The following is a 22,152-nucleotide window of genomic DNA, read 5'->3' on the forward strand; positions in this document are numbered from 1 at the left end:
TTTGGTGGCCTATTTCGGCCACTTTCATTCTCATAGTTCCTTGCCCTTCCGGAATTCTTCGAATAATGTCTTTCTCACATTATCTCGATTGTCGAACCTACATTTCTTGTTATATTTTGCATTGTATAATCTCTAGAGAGTATACAAAAACTAAAAATTCATGGAAATTTAAGGTATAAAAAAGTGGCCGAAATTGCAAACTGGTCGAAATTTTGGTATACCATATAAAAGACTATTTCCCCAAAAATAAATATTGTAAAAGCAAAAATTGTATTATACAGTATCCGTCAAAAGTTTCTTGACAAAGTTATATTCAAGAAATAAGTGGAAAATTTGTATAAAAAATTACTTTTTTCTTTTTGCAAATTTGTTGCCTGTAATCCATACAATGCAGTTATCAACCCTTTGAGTCGAAACCCTGGTCTGCCAGTAGCGTTTCTCAGATGCACCCGTGTCTTATCTCTACAAATAATTACGATTTTATGTATATCCTGTTGTATCTCTGGACGATTTTCCTTTTTTCAACTTTTTGTTACTTATCATTTTTATCTAAATTGTATTAAGAAATGAAAAATATTTTAGTGTCACATTGCACTAAGTCCATCTGAAAGACGACGGAGTAACTTTTACAAATGTGTCAAGAAACTTTTAGCCGATAAAATATGATCAATGATAATTATTTTTGATGTCAGTTAATAATAAGCTAATTTTTTGAAATACATAAATAATATGATTACAGGCAACTCGTTTGCGAAAAGAAAAAATTAAAGTTTTTTCCCTTTTTCACTTGATTTCTCGAATTTAACTTTGTAAAGAAACTTTTTCCAATACTGTATGTATTTTATTTAAGTTTGCTCCTTACTAGTTAAAAGTTCAAATTAATAAATTATTAATTTAGGAAACACTAAAAAAAAATTTCTAAATATTCTATTCCGAAACATTTTTTTTTATATTAATTTTTTTTTAAGATTTAAGTTAATAGGCTAAAGGTCTTTTCACACTTGGAGCAATCTAAAAAAAAATGCTGTATAAAATCCACTATCATTGTGGGCACAAACGTCATTTTTTTAGGTAATTTTCCACTAAATTTGCTTCTAAATGTGTAAGACGCCATAATAGTGCATAGTATGTTCCAATTTTCCCTGAAAATTTCTATATTTCAAGATTTAAAAATTTCTTCCAATCAATTTAAAAATTTAAAAGAACTTCAAAGATGTTTGGCATTTGTATTTAATATTAAAGATTTAAGGAATACCAATCAAAGGATGATTTGAAAAATTTAATTGTTAGGTTACAGATTTGTCTTAGAATTGAGGGACTCAATTGTTATTTAGATTGCAAAAGGGGTGACAGGCTTTGCGAAGTGCTCGAACTCGTGACTTAGATGCTGTCCCTCAAAAATACTTTCACATCTTTTATCGTTTAAGGATTCTCCAACGATTTAAACCAATTTGTAAATCACTCGAAAGATCTCACAAAATAATTTAAAGAGTAATAAAATTGATCTTCGGACTAAAATTACTTATCGGTTCATAACTGGTTCATTACCGATTCACAACCACTTTGAACTGTTTTATAAATAAAATAAATCACATTGCCCAAAATAACTTATGACTAATATAATTGAATTTCGAATAAAAATTAGTTGTAGGTTATGAACCGGTTCAAAACCGAGTGGTAATTGATTAGTTTTGTCGGAAATTTCAAGACCTTTCCAACGAGCCCAAATATGACCCCATTCGCTTGATAAATGCGGTCTCTAGAGCCTTTTTTTAACCTTTGACCTTGAAAAACCATTATTAGGAAATATTCAAGGGTATTTTCATATATGGTCAAATATCCATCTGGATAATCTCTGAAATTTATCCAAAAATGAAAAAATCGCACGACGCGTTTTCGAGCAATCTCAAAAAACATGGCTTTGACAGGGAAGGGGAGGGGTGGGGCGAAAATAAGGGGCATATAAATGATCATTAGGTCGACTTATATGGGGCTCCCCTTAGATCCCAAGTCGCTATCTCTAACAGTTTGGCCTCTAGAACTGGCGACAACCTGACGGACAGACGAACAAACAGCGTGACGACATTTCTCAGAAATCGTCTGGTACGCGAAGATTTTTTAAAGAAAAGTGGTCTCCGGGGGTGGAAGGTGAAGAAATCGGAGGATTATATTATATACTGCTCTCTCTGTGGAGTTCGAGCAGTAAAAATATTCTGAGACATTATTCATCTGTTTGGTATGTTTGATTTATGAGATATCTATATGATAATCATAATCTTTTCAAATGCAGAATGACAAACGCTAAAAAAGCACTCGGGGCAGTTTTAGACAGTCTTATCATGCAACTCTAAATTATACTGTGTACAATATATTGATTTTATCACACTTTCATAAATTATATGCGTATGGAAAAAAACTTTATATGCTAGTTAATTTGCCCAGGTCTTCTCTATTTTTGCAGAAGGTCGCATGGACATCATGCCTTATAGACGTTCCTAAACTTTCACTAATAAAACGTCGATCCAATAAAAATATAGTTGTATTAATTTGTGCAAAGTGCGATACGAGACTAAGATGACTAAGACGATGAAAAGACACTTAAGAAGTGTGAAAAAGAAGTATGACAGTAAAATTCATTTAAAAATATACAAATTAATGATATTATGTATTAAATTCAGTGTCCTCTGTAAAAGATTAGGCACACCAGAATTTACCTAACTGTCTAATTTTATAGACATTTTATTGAATTTGTAAGATTAAGTAAAAAATGTATTTGCCAACCAAATACTTGGAAATTTTATTGATTTTACATGTGGGTAAATTTCACTATGAAACTTGTACACCTTGTTGATTGAAAGGAAGAAAGACATTTCTGCATAGTATTTCTCAATCACTTTTTTTTCGAAAGGAGAACGCTGCAATAGTGACCTTTAAGAGGCAAATGAGCAGGCAAAAAGTCACCTAAATTAAAACCAACTTTTACTAATAACAAAAAAAAATTCCACAGAGTCCATAGCAGAAATATTATAATAAACCGATGGCAATTTAATTGATTGAGATCGCATTAGTTGATGGAAAGTCATGTCTTGTTAGATTGCCGACTAATTGCAATCTTCTGGTGAGACCACAACAGATTTATCCATCGGAAATGATCGCTCTCTTAGCGTTTATGTGATTAATAGATTGTACCACAATGAGAAATTGCTTCTGTCTGGGAGCTTCTTGTATTTCACTATGTAAAGATCTTCACGTGGGCACCTTTCGTCAGCACGTTGATCATCCAGCCAAGTGTGAAGCAAATACAAAAGCTCAGATGGGAAAATGTGAATAAAATGTGTGACATTCGACATCAATGAAGTCACATCTTGGTGTGATGACGATAGAGAGAATCAAAAGAAAGCGAAAGTTCATTGCGTTTCATCTCTTTTCTTGAGCTTTTGAGGGTCTTGACTTTGCTGCCTCGTCTGTGGTCGCATTGAAATCTATTGAATAATCCATCTATTGTCCACGTAATTTCTTATTACTTGTGCCCTTTTCTTACAAATTTTTATTATTGCTCGAAGTCAAAAAGGTGACAATGTTTGTAATACATCAATTTTAAGTTATTTATGATCAATTTTTGGTCAAATTTTGAAATTGCTGAAGCTCAGTGAAAAATTACTTGTCGGCGCCGGCGTTTGTCTTTCTGTTACTTTTGTGAATAACCCAATGAAATTACACCATTTCACGGGGGTTCAGGTGTCAAAATATGTTTTGCGAAGAAGAACATTATTTTGAAATGGACTTTCACTGCAAATTATGTCGTATCTTGAATACTTTCAGCGACAAAGGCCACAAGCACGCGTTAATTGCGGGAATAAAAGCAGGGACAATAATTTTTTTTTCGTTTTAGTGGAAATTATCTCTACTTCCATTTCCCCATTGAATTGCCCCGACAATTATAAAAGTTTCTTGATTCTTTCTTTTAGTGAGAAATCCTCTCCATTGAAATACTTCTTTTATACCTCTTTCTCTGTAACACTTGGTGCTATTTATATCTCGCAAAAAAAGTTAAGTATTCAACAAATTGGCGAAACAAATAGCGCAAAAAGGTAAGTTTTTGGCATAGTAAAAGAATAAGTAACTTTTGACCCTGATTCATTGACTAAATATATTTTTGTTTTGTGGGAGACGATATTGCTACTGTATTGAAGATATATTAAATGTGTCTTGAAGAAAGCGAGAAAGAAGAAGAAGAACCGTAATCATGCTATATACATAAGATGTGTTAGTGTCTCACCGTCTTCATTAGCTTACCTCTATAGTGCTTTCAGTTTACGCGCAGAAATTCAATTGAATGGAAATCCCACCACGATCGCCATTCCATCGTCAGTCAACGTCTCACCTTCACAGCGATCAGACGCGCAAAAGAAACTTTCCACTGCTGCGGTTTTGGATATTTCATTTGTGAAATCAACTCTCAATCGAAGATTTCACTACCTCAGGATCCTGCAAAACACTTTTAATCTCTTCGTGTTGTGACATTTTGGCGGTGACGCGAGATAAAGGCGCTCAAGACAATTTTCCAAGTGAGATCGCGATCGTGAAATTGGTTGATTCATCTCCATTTGATCCACACTGCAGAGAAAGTCACACACCACATACATTAATTCATGGTCAAAATACTCCAATAAAAAAATAAATAATTTTAAAAGTAAAACATTTCAAGTGCACCCAATGAATGGATAAGTCTACCCAGTGATCATCAGTGCGATCGTGCTAAGGATAAAATTGATCTTCGAGGAGGTTCAGTGTTTTTTCATGAAATTGGTAGGTATAGAATAACTCCGTTGAGTGCAATTATTGGCAAATAGTGTTGAAAGTGGTTTTCCAGCATAATTTTATACCTCAGCATCGTCCCGGACGATCGTGATCACTTTTATATACTTTGCAGCATGTGCAACACAACTTGAAAGACGAGATTTCGATTTTGTTGGGTCAAGTTCTGCGACTTTTTACTTTTCTCGGCATTACATATTCCTCATCCACTTGCCATTATATGCATTTTCTGCCACAAAGAAAGCATATATAGCTAAAAGAAACTTCCAGCATTTGCCAAGAAATACCTCAAAATACCGCCTTGGAAAATAGACCCAAGGTAGTTCAACTCGAAAAAAAATAACCCCTCAAACCTTTACGTGTTGCGATGAATTTTCTTTTTTCGCATCTTCATGATAATTTGATAATTTCTGCCCAGTTTGTGGCATCTCTCATATACTTCTTTTTCTCCACATCTTTATTAGTATAGTGCTTTTTCCGGCACAGAAAGATGAAAATGAGGCTATACTCGTCTATCTCGTCATATCACAAGAATAGAGAAATTACCATTTAATATTTCTTTAATTTGTGATTCAATTATGCAGTGCTCTTTTTTGTGTGAGTTCATTACCATTGTCTATTGATTGAAAAATTCATCTCTGTAGCATGATCACTATGCTGTGTGTACCATATGTATTTTTTGCTTTGATTCTTTTATAATCACAGCTCCTGCAATTCTGCAGTTTAGTTGGTTATCTCCAATCAAGCACTAATCCATAAAGTAGTTGTCTTGAACTACCCTAAATTCGAAAATGACAGTCGCCAAGATCGATACCGGCCGGCCGGACGTACTAACTCTAACTTTAGTTTAAGCAGATATTTATATTCAAATTCTTTCTTGGTGACATTATTTATTAGCGTACCATTTGTCTTGTTTAAGGTGATCTAATACGTACCTATGTTATCGTTGAAATGTAATCCCAAAGGAGGGTAATTTTCTTTTTGATTAAACTTAAAAACATAGATATAGACTATATGATTAAAGGTATTGAAATTTTTTTTTGCGACTGGGTAAATTGTGTTACATCCAGTTTGAAACATATATCTTGATCTTGAAGGATACAGTGGATGATAATAGTTTGTTGCCGAATGTATATTTTAGAAACCAAGTGAAAAAATTGATAGAAAAAATTACCTTTTCAAATTTTTCTCTTTAAAAATGAATTCCCTGTTATCTGTATAGATCTTATTTATATTTCCAAAGAATTAAATAATTTTATTTCATATAAAAAATAATTATTTTTTTTAAAGATTATCATTTTGTATACGCCAAAAGTTTGTTTCCTCATTTGAAAAAGTAAATAAAAATGGTTAAAAATATGCAACGAACTTAATACAAACCGGTTTTTCCGGTGCAACCGGTAATTTTATCCATTTCGAGCGACAAGAACAGTTTATTCGACGTGATTAATTGATCCAAAAATGCAACTGATAATCGAATTTTCTTTCACTCCGGATTGCAAATACAGTATAGACTCTCGCTTATCCGTGAAAACATATTTGCTTTAACAAAAAAAACCCAAAACGGGAACAATATGTTAACAAAATTTTGAAAATTCAAGTGCCTCACGGATTTTTTATGTCACCCGGAAAAAGAGTCCACACTGAGAAAAAGAGGGTGCGATTAACATTTTTTCCTCATAACTTTAACATTTTTTAGGTGTAAAAATATATCAACTTTTTTAATGTTAATTTTACACCTTTTAAGGGTAAAATTAACATGAAAAAGGGTAACTTGAACCCCTAATACACCTAAAAAGGGTAATATTTACACCGGTTTTGGATTAATACTGCAGGGTAAAATTAACATTTCCGGAATGTTATTTTAACTTTTTCGGATTTCTCTCAGTGTACGGATAAGCGAGAGTCTAATGTACCCCGAGTTGCACGAATTCGAAGTCACCTGTAGAGAATCTCAGCTACCATAAGCCTATCTAGGCTTATCACTGGTTTTTCTTTTACAGGGATAGGGTTGTCAATGCCATGTCCCGTGGAATCAAGTACATAGGGTAGAACAGCCTAATTCAGAACCTGCTTCAAATAGGTTTCTTTTATTTAAGAACGTAAAGAATTAAATAAGATTGCGATAAGTTATACATAAATAAAAATTTTGTAGTGTGTTTAGGGAATAGTTCTGTATACTGTAAAAATAAATCCCATTTGGAGTAAGTTTTAAATTAGGCTGTTCTATACTCTACATGGTGAAGAATTTCGGTACATATTTGTTCCAAAAATTAGCTCGTCCACTGACACCATAATTTTTGGCACAATCTTGTTCATTTTACGGGACTCAAAAAGATAATCAATATTAGTAACGAATTTGTTCCAAAAAATAGATCGTCTAGTATAAATTTGTATCCCTCCTCTCACACTCAGTCACCCGTCACCAACGAAGTGAGGAGGACACCAAATCTGTGGCAATTTTCGTGCTAAATGTTTTCACTTTTTTAATTCAATATTCCCTTCCCCTCCTGCTGCCAGCACTCGCATATGATTTCGTCATACACGCATCTGTATAAAACACTCTTCAGTTGATTCTTATTTGATGTTCCTTATGAACTTTCGTCACCGAAATCCATCTCGACTGAAGTATAGGCCTTAACTGTAAGACGAAATCTTTTACACGAATTTGTTCCCGACAATGGGAACAAAAAGATTCCCCATACGAGTAACAATTTCGTTACAAAAATTACCTCGTCCACGAACACCGAAAATTTTTGGAACAAATATGTTACAGATGTAGGAATAATATTGTTATAAAAAAATGTACCAATTTGATCCTGACAGTGGGAACAAAACATCCGAGTGCAACAAATTCTATTCCAACTTTCAGAAACAAATTTGTATAACACGAAATTATCTCAAATTTGTAGACATTCCACCGTATCAAAACGGTTCAAAAAGAAAACTCTAACAGAATTGTAACTATATTTCGTAACAAAATTGTAAGGAAATGTTTTTGGAACAAACAAATATCTTTTCTAGATACAAATTGCTTCAAAAAAAAATTGTTCCAAGGAAAACTTCTTCCAATATTTTGGTCAGTGTCCAAAAGTTTATACCGTGTATAGCGGAATTTAGTGTTTCTACAAGTTAAGCTTTTATTCAAGACTCATTTTCTAAAAAATATGAGTTGTATTTAAACTAATTAAGTGGCATTAGTTTTTTAGAACGCAGAATTCAATATTACTTTTGTACGAACTAGTACTTTTCTTCTGCACAAAGGCCTACATCAGTTTATTAATCCAAAAGCTCTTTCTGCACTGAGAGAAATCCGAAAAAGTTAAAATAACATTCCAGAAATTTTAATTTTACCCTGCAGTATAGATCCTAAATCGGTGTAAATATTATGCTTTTTAGGTGTATTAGGGGTTAAAGTTACCTTTTTTTCATGTTAATTTTACCCTTCAAAAGGTGTAAAATTAACATTAAAAAATGTTGATATATTTTTACACCTAAAAAGTGTTAAAGTTATGAAGAAAAAAAGTTAATCGAATCTCCTTTTTTTCTCAGTGTGGTTATCCGAAGTGCTAGTTGCTTTCCCACGAATTTAAAGCAACAGTTAACAAGAACACATTATTAAATAAATTCGATTTCAGCTGATTTTTGGAATAGCTTAATTAGCTCCTTGGGAAAATGCACCACTTGCCCTTTCCGTAGTATCTCCTCCAAGATTTTCAAAGGAATTTTATGTGATTGCCTGTTTTAAATACCTGTTTTAAACGATTTATTATTTTGCACTTTTATTTGAGGCTAACTCTTTTCATTTTATTTTATTTGTTAAAGTTCATTTATTAATTAAAGCTAAATACGTAAAAGAATCACGGATCTCATAGGCTTAAACGAGCTTATCATTGGCTTATTTTCAATTTGCAGACATTCATTGAAACTGCAGTGTGAGTTGATACTAAGGTGTATAATAATTGCATTACCGTGAGATCACTCGTGTATTAATTGTAACACAAAAACGGTGTTTCAGAAAGATTGTTTCTGCAGATGCGAATACGAAATTTACGATGAAAATTGGTGCATGCAATTGATGAATATACCACATTGTATTTTTTATGTAATCCACGTTAGCTAGTAAAAGTTCTTCGCGCCTCTAATGCATGTGAGACACCAAATTAAGTGCAACAAGTGGATATACTGGTATACTTACGAGAAAAGTGTATAATCGATTAAAATTCGCACCAAGTCTTCTGTTGTTGTTATTTTCAACATCAACAAAACAATAGATTTGTCCTATGTTTCATTTACTCACACATAAATTTCACTTTTCCAAAACACACACTCAATTGTCGTGGAAATGCAGAAATTGATTGCTTTACTTTGGAGTTACTGCTGAGGAAATATGCACACTGCATAAGAAATATTTCATATTTGAAGAAAAAAAAATCCCTTAATGATGTATATATTAATCTCAGTCAATCTGCACGAGATGAGGCAAATGGGTGCATTCAATTACGTGATTACTTCTTGTGTCAGAGATTTCACAGAGTTCTTCCTGCAAAATTTATTATATTATTATTTCGCAACGATTTCTTCTCAGTGATTTTCAGATAAGGGCAAAATTTAATGATCATTGTGGTAAAAACTACAAATTTTAATTAGAAATCCTCTTATAAGTCTCTAAAAATTAAATAATAATCGACTTAAACTTTACCAGGAATTAATCATAAAAAGTATGATGACGTGATTAATTTTATAAAGCATAATAATCTTGTGAGAGAAAAATAGTTTTATGTTTAAAATCTTAGAGCATGAAAGGTCATATCATAAACATAAATCAGAGAATTAGGGCACAAATCTTGAGTTTGTCCAATAAAATCATTCTCTTCTCTTTTCCGGTTATTGTGTGGTAAAATTTTTAAGAGTTAAGCAACAATTCCAAATCGTAACAGTGAGTACCCCTATATGTTAATTTAATTAAGCCGTTATTTAATGTTTTCTTTTAATAATTAACAAACGTATATTCTTAGATGTAAGCTCACAAACATTCTTGCATAAGTAATTATAAAGTTTTTTGTAGGATTCGTCCACGTAATTTCTTTTCGTTAAAAACAAAACATTTTACATTCGAAATTATCAGTTATTATTATTGCATTTATTTAAGAAAATCCAATTGGCGATAATTAATGTGAGCAGTAATATTTAACAATCTATCATTGTGTAATGACTTACAATTACTTAGGGTTACGGCATTATTTATGGCCTGTGTTTATACTTATGGCGTCATCAAAATTTTTGTCACAAAATGATTTCAAAAAACCATAAAATCGCGATAAGCTACCAATGCAACAAATATTCTGAATTTTGTGGTTCTTTGAAATTATTTTATGACAAAACATTGAAGATACGCGAGGAGCCCATAAGTATAAATAGTCCATAAGTAATACCACAACCCTAGATCGTCATGGCATTTTTCGCATTAAATTATTAAGCGCCAGGATCCATTTTATAATTGCGGATTTAATTTGAAGGAATTGATCATTTTTCAAAAATTTTCACTGGGAAAATGTATTTTTTACTTACAATAATTAAATTTTTACTGGTCATTTTGTTTTTTTTATACGGACTTCAGACCTAAGGCTTAACTTCTCTAATTTCTTATTATTCGAAAATATTTAGAAAATTTTGACTTAGAAATGGAATATTAAGGGAAAGTAATGTATTTTGGATCAAAGGAACAAATTAAATTGGTTGCTATTTAGGATTTTGAGACCTTTGAAAACTAGGCTAAACCTCTAGTCTGAATACGGTCTTACAGTCCCAATTTGCTCATATACTAACCAAATATGTTTCATTCCGCACAAAATAAGACAATTTAATTTAATAAAATTCGAGATAAGGGGTTTAAATGATAAAATGATAAAGTATCCTTAATTTCTCCAAAGACTAAAATATACCAAGGATTTTATTTATACAAGACAATTCTTTTTTCAAATAAATGTGGAAATCTTAAAAATTTGATCCTTTAATGTTTAATGGTTTGGAAATTTGTTATATAAAATTCCATACCATTCCAAATTTATCTTTTTAGTATGAAAGGATCGCACTAGCTTTTCTATACATAGAATTTTTATAGTTATGATAAGGAATATATAGATTATAGTGCGTAAATCTTTACAAAATTTAATTATAGTGTTTAAATTTATATTAGGTGTGATTCCTTTATAATCACACCTATTTTATAAATACTGAAAGCGCTTTAAAAAATTTAATTATCTATTTTGCACGAAGTATCTGTACTTATAATATTAATTCTAAGTTTTTTTAAATAGATAAATTGATAAATGACTGTATGCCTCATTTTATTATTATCTTGAATAAGGAATTATCAAAAAAATCAATTTTTTATACTCCATATCCCTTACTCGAATCCTTTAAATTATTGTACATTTAAAACGGTTTATGAAGGAAATCAATGGTAGGATTTGAACTCTCTCAAAGAAAAAATATTCCGTAAAATTGTTCGTAAATGTTTGTAAACTCCTATCGGTGAAGTACGAAATACTCGTGAATCATATAATCGACTAAAAAGTTTGTAAACGTTTGTAGTTTTTCACAAACGTTTTTCATAACGTCATCACTTGACGAGTATTTTTTTGTTCTTTAACAAATATTTGTTCTGATATTTTTGTTTGCCTAGGAAAAATTTACAAACAAATTACAAAACTTTACGAACTTTTTTAAGTTTTTAACGAACTTTTACGAACAAAGGTTTATAAAAGAACAAAAAATACTCGTCAAGTGAACAATGTTTGTGAAAAAAGTACAAGCTTTTAGGCACTTGTTTGTGGATTATAAGATTTACAAGCCTTTCGTAAGTCCCGAGTAGGTATTCTTCTCTTTTATCTTTCTCTCTTATCTTGGAAAAAAATTATTATTTGAATTTTTTGATTTGTCAAACTATGACCTAGTTATTTCTAATTTATATTAATTTGATAAATTGATAAAAATCGAAAATCTTGTAAAATTTTATTTTATGAGGTTGTGTTTTTTTTTGTACAAATATAAAATGATTAGCAAAATTTACGAAATACGCATACATATCTACCTATCTGTCTATCTATATGTAATCTTAACTAATCTGTATAATCTGATTCAATGTATTGTAGCTAAATATCTATCTAGTTTGATTGTTGTTTTGATAATGGAAAATGCGAAAAATATTAAACCTCTCTTGCTATGAAATTGCTGTATCTCTCCCTAAACAAACGAATATCCTAACAACATCAAATCTATAACAGTTAAGGGAAGGCTTTCAGGCTTCGCACGCTCTCCTGCTTCGAACACTTCAGATTTTTCCCATATTCCTTTAACCCATTCAGTCAATGTACCAGAAATATTTTTTTTATCTGTAATGGGTCGCGGGGACCCGCTCTCAAACACGCGTCCTAACGGTAACCAAATTTTAATTCTTTACATTAATTCCAGTAAAAACTCAATTGATTTAGATAGAGCAACTATCCCAGAAAACAAATTGGCAATCAGAATTCAAATCAGGAAAGAGGATGAAGGCCAATATTAACAAATTCGACGGGATGTCGAATTTTCCATCCGCTATTTTAAGCAAAAATTTTGCATGACCTTCCGCAAAGAACGAAAACAATAACAGAAAAATGTATTTCCATCTCTGTCGGGCTATTTTTCCCAAGAAATTGAAGGACCAGAGTAACTAGAAATTCATTCCCGACAGCAGTTTAAGTATCAGTTTCCCAGGACTAAATCATCTAAAATCACTCAATTTGCGAATGATGTATAATACCATGGTAAGGAATGGGTTAATCCTTTAATGAATATGACCAATTTTTTCAGGAAATGTATGACTAAAGACTGGCTTTTAAAATATATTGCCATAGGTTAGGTTTATCAAAGGAATATTGAAAAATATGAAGTGTTCGAATCCAGATCCAGAGTGTGTGCGAAGTCTGAAATCTTTCTCATACAGTTTACTTACAATTAACTTACTACTTTAAATTAGGATGATAAATTTACCAATTACTTCTAAGTTGGGTTATATTGATCCTCAACCATTCATTTTTTCATTTTTTTTTTAGAAAAAAAATCCGTCGTCATTTGTCAATGAATAGATTAGCATTAAATACAGATATCGCGTGGCTAATTTAATTTTGTATATTATTGTTAATCAATTGGATTTTTCACAATAGCAGAAATCACGATTTTTCAAAGAATTGCGAAAGGAAATGCGTGCATAGACCTTTCACGCTAAATTTAATATCAATTTTTGAACTTAGACCAGAGGAAATTCTTTACAACCGCATTGTATTTGAGTAACATTAAAATTTCATAGATTTTATCAAAGCGACTTTTCTCACAAGATACTAAATAGCATATCCGCTTATTTAACAGTCATTTTCCATCATGATGGTTAATGTTGAGTCCAATGTAAGAAAAAATCATTAAACACGTACAAAATTGTCGTTGACGAGATGAAAAGCAGGTTAAGAAATGCATTTGCTGATATATAGCAATTCTAAATGTTCATTACATAAATCACCCAAATAGCCGCTGAAACAAATCGCGACATGGGAAGAATCAATTCGTGTCACGCAAGCCCATCAATTATAACTCAATTTTCCTCAAAAACATTTCTCTTTCGATTCGGTATGGCATGTGGATCAAATATGGTACAATATATTGAAATTTTTCTTGTCTTTTGCCGAGATTGCCTCTAGTGTTCTCATTGATGCGTCTCCGCTTGTTTGTCGGGGTCAGTGTTTGTCATTTGAATTTACTATGAGACACGAATAAGATGTGATTATGTAAAATGATGAAGAAGATATACTCATGATCTGGAGAGGTCATTTGCATAACACGCTTTCTTTTTGTTGCAGTTTGCGAGAGTATTTCAAAATGCCAACACTTTGGTCCACTCTGATGACTCTCATTCTGGTCCCCTCGTGTCTGGCCACACCACTTCCCGTACCCATTGAGTACCCACTCGCCTACAATCAAAATCTTCAGTCACTTGCAACACCGCGAGAGATCAATGACTTGACCGCCGAGACAATGCAAAAAGCACAGAAGGATGTCGTCACCACAATTTCCGAAGTTCAAAAGCTCTTGGCTGCTGATCCCTCCCTTCCACGACTCACAAGGTGATATTTTATTAAATGCTAAATGAAAGTTATCTTTTTTTATTTATTTTTTTTTTGAGAAAAAAAACCTAGCTCCGTTTAGAATAACTGTTAGATTTTGATGACTATAGTTAATTCTCAAGTAAAATCAGAAAACGAACTTCGCAGAAAGTGAAGCAAATCAGCAAAGATACAAAAAAAACTGTTTAGCACTTTGAAAAATTTCCATAAAAAATCAATTTGTCACATCGAATCGCCTAATAACTCCACTAGCTTAAACATCGCAATCATTTTTGTCCATATTGTTGATATTTTTTTAAACAAACGAGTTATTTGAATTTTTAATTAGAATCTTGTTATATATTTACGGTTAACTTGTTAACTTGAATCTTAGAACATTCTAATTTTTTTCCGAAACACTGCAAAATTTTTGAAAGATAAATTACTAAGATCTTCTGGTTCAGAAAAATTCTTTCTCGCGATGAATTTCTTATTTAAGTCCTATAGGAGAAAGTGCCCAGCCCATGCTTTGCACGGTCTCCCCCAGCTTCATTATGCCTAAATTTTTCCTATCTTTCTTAATAAATGTGACTCCGCAATATATTTTAAAACAGAACACTTTTCCCTAGTTTTTAAAATATTGGTACAATGAGACATATTTATTGAAAAACATAGGAAAAATTTAGTCATTAAAGAGCTTGAAACCGTTGAAAGCATGGGCACTTTCCCTTAGCTTTGGAAAATGTATGGTTTAATGAAATTGGTTTGCTGGATTAAGCGGTTCTCAGACTAGAGGTTTAACCCAGTTCCCGAAGGTCTCGAAATCTTAAATATCGAACAATTTTATTGCATTTTGAAAACCTAATAGGTCTGGTCTTTCATCTTTAATCTTAAATTCTAAGTTAAATTTTTCCAAAAAAAATCGTGATTGTTAAGAAATTACAGTAGTTAAGCCATATGGTTAAGCCTAGGTCTGAAGCCGGTATTACGGTCCGGAAAGAGTTAAACATTATCTGCATGTAACTAACCATTTTATCCTTTCAAAGTTGGTTAGAACTTTTAATGTTTTACCTGTACTTTTAAGTTTTAACAAATAAGAGAATGCGATGAACGTTCTCTGATTGGTTTCTAAATGTTTTCTGAATTTAAATATTTAATTATACGGATAATGCTTTAAGACAAACTTTATTAAAAGGAATTTTCTCAGAAGAAAGACTGAAACATATTAAATTCTTAAACTATAGGAGAGACTGGGGCAAAAAGTCACAAATCGTAAATTTCAAAATTCAATATCATCAAAGATAAAAAAGATAACAACTTAAATTTTTTTCCACATATAGCCTCCATTGACCTTCTTCAATGTCGTAATTTTCTTAGAATTCGAACAAGAAATTTAAAAAATAAAAAATATTTAAATTTTTAACCCTTTTATTTTATTTTCAAAATTGATGCACTGGTGAATATTTCCTAAATGATTTGGATTCTTTGAATACGAAGCCGCTATCTATTTTAGAATTTTACAAAGATTCTTATCTTCAGAAATTCCTTTTATTAAAAATTATCACTTGGGGTAAAAAGTAACAAAACGTATGGAGCAAAAAATAAGAAAAACCGAAGCAATTTCTGATGTCTCACGGCGAAAAGAAACGTTATTACCATGTGTCGCCGCTTGTTGTTTGCATTGGTCAAACGATTTGCAGTCTTTTGTGTGTTTTTTTTTCTAAAATTAGCTTAAAAAGAGCTTTTCTCGTTCAGATAGAGAAAACGCTGTTTTACAAAGGTGTAGATGAATAAATTTCCTATGAAAATATGTTAGGGGAAAGTGACCATGCTTGATACGATCCAAGCTTGATAATAACTAGTTTTTTCGTATGTTAATCAATAGTTATGACTCATCGCAATATATTTCAATAGCTGGTGCTAAGCCTCACATTTCCTAAAAAAATTAGGATCCTAGCTCTTTTTTTCCTAGTTTCAGGAAGCAAAAATCAAAAATAGGCCCAAAACTGTAATTTCGATACATGATATTTCATAAGCATTTCTTAATTAATGTCGCTGTTCACGAAAACTACTATCATAGGCACATAGAGGGGTCATCAGTATTAATATTTATGTAAAAATATTTTTACTTGGTGGACACTGTTTTTGTGGGTGGTAACAAATTCATAAATTCTACTTGTGTCCATCCTATATTTTAAGAAGGGTCCATGAATGATAATTTTAATGTGGCAACTATATCATTAGATGTGATTCTTTCATAATTACACATATTGCAATCCGCCAATTTTACCGACAATTCACATAATCTTCAACCCTGTTGCCTGAATTTTAAGGTTGCAAAGTGACATTTTCATGGACTCAAAGTGAAAAAATGGTTTTCGCTAGCGCCCTAATGTCATAAAAACATGGCTCAGAAAAATTACATAAAAGTGATTTTAAAACTAATAACCAGTCGTACAAACGATTTAAGCAGATAGATTAGAGTTCCGTCTAAATATTGATGTGCAATTTTTTGTATCCGGTGAAATTTTTATAGTGAAAATGGGCCTCCGAATTGTCGAATAAATTATTATACAGGAAGGCCCCGGACCCAACTTGTATAAAAATCGCCACTGAATTTCTATTTTCTTCTTGAGGAAAATCTAAGGATTTCCAGGAACTATTTGAGGTTGGATTATGAACCTAATAAGTGAGACATTTTTTTGTCATAGTGGAAGAATCGCTTAGGTTTGTGTGTTAATCAGAAAATAATCACAAACCTTGGACATTATTTTACAGTATCAAGCATGGTCACTTTCCCCTATATAGGTATATTTTTTAAATTTACGGAAGCCCGTTATAAAGCAAATCAAATTGTGATAATATCCCATGCCTGATACTATTTGCCCCAGAATTTTTGAGAATGGTCACAAAATTACCTTTTAGAAAACAGCTCGATAAATATATTTTCTTACAAAATAGAGGAACATTACTTTCACAAAGTTGTAGAGCGGTAAATTTCCTATAAAACTGCGCTAATTAGAAATTTCTGGGGCGCTCGAGTAGCTTTTAAAAAAATAAAATATCCTTTTTGTTACTTTTTACCCCAATCTTCCCTACCCTATCAAGGGTTATAGATATTTTTATCAATTAAAAATCGGAACTTTTCTTAAATCACAGATTAGTCAAATTGTTAATTTGAATAATCTATTTTTTTTTAAACAAAGACGTTTTCATTAGTAAAATTCTAACTAGATTTCTTGTTGTCCTCAAAGGATATTTGAGTTTTATAGCATTTTGAACTTTTCACTATTTGAAAAATCAATGAAAAAAATCATAATTAAATATTTTAATGAAAAGTCATGTCTGAAAATTGCCTTCAGCCCAAATACAGTGAGGAACGCGCACTACCTTCGGATGTTTCAAGCTTCGGACAACTGAATTTCTTTTTTCAATTTTTTTTATTGGATTTGACCCATAAATATTTTTAGGAAATTTAAGACATTGGACTAGCAGTATTGTATTATAATGGGCAGGGTTGTGCCTTTACATAGTAAAAAATATGTTTTACATTTTACATGTAAAAAATATGTAAAAATGTAAAAAAGGGAAATTAAGAATTTTTGAATCTTTTAAACATTTCCTGTAAGCAATATCAATATTGATATTGCTTTCGAGGAATATCAATAAAACATTCTTGGGAAAGCCATTAACAAAATTACTACAACTTACGCTTAAAATGATTTCACTTGTACACTGAGAAAAAAAGGGGGTGCGATTAACTTTTTTTCCTCGTAACTTTAACACTTTTTAGGTGTAAAAATATATCAACATTTTTTAATGTTAATTTTGCACCTTTTTAAGTGTAAAATAACCGTGAAAAAGGGTACCTTTAACCCCTATAATACACCTAAAAAGAGTAATATTTACACCGATTTCGGATCAATAATGCAGGCTAAAATTAACATGTCCGGAATGTTATTTTAACTTTTTCGGATTTCTCTTAGTATATGTAATACACTCATAGCTTCAACACGAAAATGTTAAAATTGCAAATAAAGAGCGCACAGTTTCAGCACAAAATGGTTAAAATTGAATATAAAATCCTCACAGCTTTCGAACGAAACGTTTAGCAATTTACATCGTTATTACTCGGATTCTGTGCAGATTTGACTAAAAATCGATATAATATCATAATTTCTGTGTGAATTTTTGTTTAATACGTTAGTTTCATTTTAGTAATAAAGCGCGATGGTTTTTAGAATATTACCACAGAAACATTCATTACCACAGAATCAGCGTTAGCAAGGAGATACTGGTTCTCTTCATGAAAATTTTTTTCTGGAATGTGATGTCTTGGACAAGGTATATAGCAAAATCCCCCAAAAAAAGTATCGTTATGAAGAGAGACATAGAAGTTCAAAAATTTATTAATCGTTTAGACGGTTACTATTATATTAGTTTAACCGGGTAGTAGAAAATTTGAATTGGGATTGTCAGTAAATTTCATCATGCATTTTAGACAACAAGCTTTACAGCAAAAAGCTGCAAAATATTTTACCTGATTACAGCGAAATCTTTGAGTAAAAAAAATTGAACTTGTTATTTGATGGGTATCAATCAATTTTCACATTTTTTACATTTTAACTTTACATATTAAAAATATAGCACATGTTAAAGGCTTTTTTACTATGTAAAAACTGATGTAAAATGTAAAAAATTCGCCCAACCCTGATAATGGGCCAAATTAATTAAATATATTGAAAAAAAGAGGTGTTCGAAGCTGGAGTCGTCCGAAGGAAGCGCGCTTTCTTATGCTGGTTTTTGCTATAATTATTGGAAATTTCTCCACAGAGAAAAATTTGGATGGAATTTTCTACAAATTGATAACATATTTTATTATTCACCATGTGAATACATAATTTTTTTTATATGGAGCTATTTGAAGCCAATTCCTAAATTGATCTCGGACTAAGCTCACAGTGCTCCAAGGAAAAAATTTATTTAAACAAAAATTTAGTATATTTATCCCTCCATATGGAACGGTATCTTATAATACGGAAAAACTTCTCAATTTTTAAATATGTAGCATAACGATCACGAGTGCAGAAAAATTCCCATACGAATTTGTATGTGAAAGTAAGAAATTGGCTTCAACTTTGAAGGCCACTCGCCGGGGACCAGTTTTTAGAATATTTAAAATCAGACAACCTTTAGTTTTATTTTAAAATAATAATGATTTACTATCCAGATATTAAATTAGTAAGCCAGCTATTAAAATTTACAGTCCCATATCAGATTTTAATATCCTGTCCTTATGATAGATTCGAATATAAAAGCCCTTTGTTACGTACCTTTTTTGAAAGACGTATTAATAGGTGTATTTAAGATGAAGTCTTAGATTTATCGCCTTACTGCTCAACACAACACTTCATTTATTAAGTACCTTTAAAGTGGCCTATAATAAAGAGTCAATCCTCGAAATTACCTTAACCCTTTAACGACGAGAAAGTTTGAAAATGAAATCGATAAGCAAAATTAGTAAAAAGTCTTACATCTAACCTTAGAAAATCCATCAGAATCTAATTCGGTGTATTTTTTACCTCCATGAGCGATAGGGACAAAAATAGCCAAAAAAATTTAAGTAATTTTCCTGACAATACCAATGAATGATAATTTTCACTCTAAGGAAAAATATTATGTTTGAGTATTGTAGTTTCATTTTCCAAAACGGTTTTGTTTAAAAATAATTGAGAGTACAAAAAATAATTAAAATTAATTTTCATTATGAGAATATAAAAATTCGTCATTTTTAGCTTAAAAATTTACTATAATAGCAAATAGCTGGAGGCTTGCAAAAAATATCCTAGATACCTTCAACCTTCTTCTTTGCAATTACGTACCAAAATAACGAAAAAATAACTTTAGGTAGTCGGGAAAAAATATTTTCTTTATGGGACACCGGTGTTCCAATCGTCCTTAAAGGGTTAAAGACTAAAATAAAAGATATTATTGTTTTTTTTTTCAGGGGTGAAATAGCTGATCTGTTTGAAACTGTTACAAAGGAAGAATACATTAAGAGCGTTCGAGTTGGTGATATGAATAGGGCTAAGCACATGAGAGCCTTGATGCTGGTCTTACCCTATAACACCAAGAATCTTCCCTCGGAAAATCTCGAAGACTTGTATACCCGTCCACCAGTCACCAAAGTCATCCCTTCGGAAGCGAAGCCCCCGGTGGTGCAGAAGAAACCAACTCGACATCCGGAAATTGTGTCCAAAATTGATGAATACGCAGCAACAACTTACCATCCAAAGACTAAGCAGCGAAAGACACAAAAACCTGATGTTGTTGTGACGACATTTCACCCAAAGACAGTTCCTGCGTTCACGGCTGATCCCACAGTGCCCACAAAGGCAACCACCGTGGAGCAAAAGTCAAAATACAGTAGTCACTATAGTGCCGAAGTTGCCAATTTTGAGGAGAAATCGAAACCGCCGATGAGAGAAAATGTAGTTGATTTACTGGCTGCCATCGGACTTACTCCAGATAATTCACCAACGACGACCACAACTCCCACGCCCACAACCACAAAACAACCCAAACTCACGCCTGAACTCGAAGAGTTGCTCAAGTCATTTGGATTCTTGCAGAATCAGGGACAGAAGGAGGTGGAAAATGATGGGCAGATAGCTCAGGAGGAAACACGATCAGCCAGCTTTGCATCTCAGCCATTCAAACCCCTCCCAGATTCTCTGGCAAAGCAAGATTACAGACAAATTCTTTCAGCACCAATTCAGTCAGATGATTTTGTGGCATTTAAGCCAATCCCAAAGGACACTGCCAAAGCCCTCAATGATGACAACCGAGAATTTTTCCGAGCCCTCGGACTCATTGCTGAACCACATGAACCAGAAGAAATTTCAACGGATAAACCTACGAGTAAGGAACCGAGGATGATAAAAATGCCAGAGATTGATGCAGATCTTCCACTGCCAAATAATATGCTTCAAGCACTGGACAAAGTCGGAATTGTCCGAAAACCCACGACAACGCAGAAACAGGAAGAATCTACAACAATTCTACCTGTTTCTTCCACTACAACATCCTCAACAACAACAACGACAACGACAACAAGGACATCGAGAGCTTCAAGAACAACAACAACTACCTCAAAACCCAGTACAACGACCATTACACCAAGAAATCACAGGCCAGTTAGAGTATCCTCCCGTGCCAGAGTATTTTCCTTGCCTGAAAAGGATATGCAAGTGCCCAAGAAAATAACAATTCCCACGAGGAATTCCAAACAGAAGGCCATTGAAGTGACCCAGGAAGATCTGGATCATCTTCACTATTTGCTGGACACTATCCAGAAATTGGACAAACTCAATGCCTCAATTGCTGGAAACACCTCACAATCCAAAGTGAAATACGACGCCAAGACTCTGCTGGGAATTGGTCCTGATCCTGTGTCTCATGTTGAGTTGGAACTTGCAAAGAATGAAGTAAAGCGCCAAAAAGAAGAACAGAAACGACAAACTGATGATGCTGTGACCACGAGTCCTGAACCAGTGAGATTCTCCCTAAATCTTACAGACTCTGGCGATTCAACCCCAGATGAAGCTTCGGATACTACAGCAAAATTACCAGATCTTTCAAGTTCCAGTGATACATCTTCATCAACAACAACAACAACAAGCACATTCCTACCACCCCTCCTTCTAGCAGAATCCTTCCCAGGACTCGATCCCGTAACAGAGAAACCTCTGCCACCACCTCGAAGAACGGGCTTCTACTTCCTCACCGACTGGAACTCTTTCCTGGAAGTGGAAGGTGACAAGGAAAAGGTCGAAATACGATTCCAGCCCCAAGCTGGTGACCCAAGTCGTTTCCTTCCAATCACAGTGCCGTAATCCTCATGTCTGCATCCGAATTTTGTCTTTAATGTAAATTTCATGGGACTTTTGGTGCTTGAACAATTTGGGGAAATGAGCTTCCTTGATCCTCCTCCTCTCTTTCCACCTCCGAGACAATTATTTAAAAATATTACCTCTCTTGTATAGCATAACTATTAAGATTGTAATTAGTGATTTGGAATAAATAATAGGATTATATTTTTTTTATATAAGCGAAAATAAAATCTTATGCGGAGTTGTGTGACGATTTTCCAGAATAAAAATCTTCCAGAATGGCATTTGAAGCGAAATAAAGA

The 22,152-nt window shown here is 32.6% G+C and overlaps 2 protein-coding genes across 3 annotated transcripts in view; one reads left to right on the forward strand and one right to left on the reverse strand.

Moving 5' to 3' along the window:
- Positions 1 to 4,282: 4,282 nt before the first annotated feature.
- The window catches only part of LOC129799715 (interference hedgehog), a 107,689-nt gene continuing 89,819 nt past the window's right edge, over positions 4,283 to 22,152 (reverse strand). The window contains exon 10 of the mRNA XM_055843896.1: positions 4,283 to 4,617. Coding sequence (XP_055699871.1) covers positions 4,552 to 4,617 — 66 coding nt within the window. The 3' untranslated portion in view covers positions 4,283 to 4,551. The remainder of the gene's footprint in view (positions 4,618 to 22,152) is intronic.
- On the forward strand, positions 4,317 to 22,152 carry LOC129799757 (mucin-2). 2 transcript variants are annotated; one of them, XM_055843962.1, is made up of 3 exons: positions 4,317 to 4,809; positions 13,716 to 13,979; positions 19,966 to 22,152. In XM_055843962.1, exons 2-3 carry the CDS (start codon positions 13,735 to 13,737, stop codon positions 21,851 to 21,853), a joined length of 2,133 nt encoding a protein of 710 aa, XP_055699937.1. In that variant the 5' UTR covers positions 4,317 to 4,809; positions 13,716 to 13,734; the 3' UTR covers positions 21,854 to 22,152. The 2 variants fall into 2 exon arrangements, with proteins under 2 accessions (XP_055699937.1, XP_055699944.1); XM_055843969.1 differs by lacking the exon at positions 4,317 to 4,809 and having other exon boundaries at positions 13,707 to 13,979.

The sequence above is a fragment of the Phlebotomus papatasi genome, chromosome 1 (assembly GCF_024763615.1).
Source record: "Phlebotomus papatasi isolate M1 chromosome 1, Ppap_2.1, whole genome shotgun sequence".
NCBI classification, from domain to species: Eukaryota; Metazoa; Arthropoda; class Insecta; order Diptera; family Psychodidae; genus Phlebotomus; species Phlebotomus papatasi.

Bases quoted from the DNA above. Each gene is read 5' to 3' on its own strand.
- LOC129799757 (XM_055843962.1), top strand. From the start codon at position 13,735: ATGCCAACACTTTGGTCCACTCTGATGACTCTCATTCTGGTCCCCTCG. The intron at 13,980-19,965 runs GTGATATTTTAT...TTTTTTTTTCAG, and splicing joins TCCCTTCCACGACTCACAAG to GGGTGAAATAGCTGATCTGT.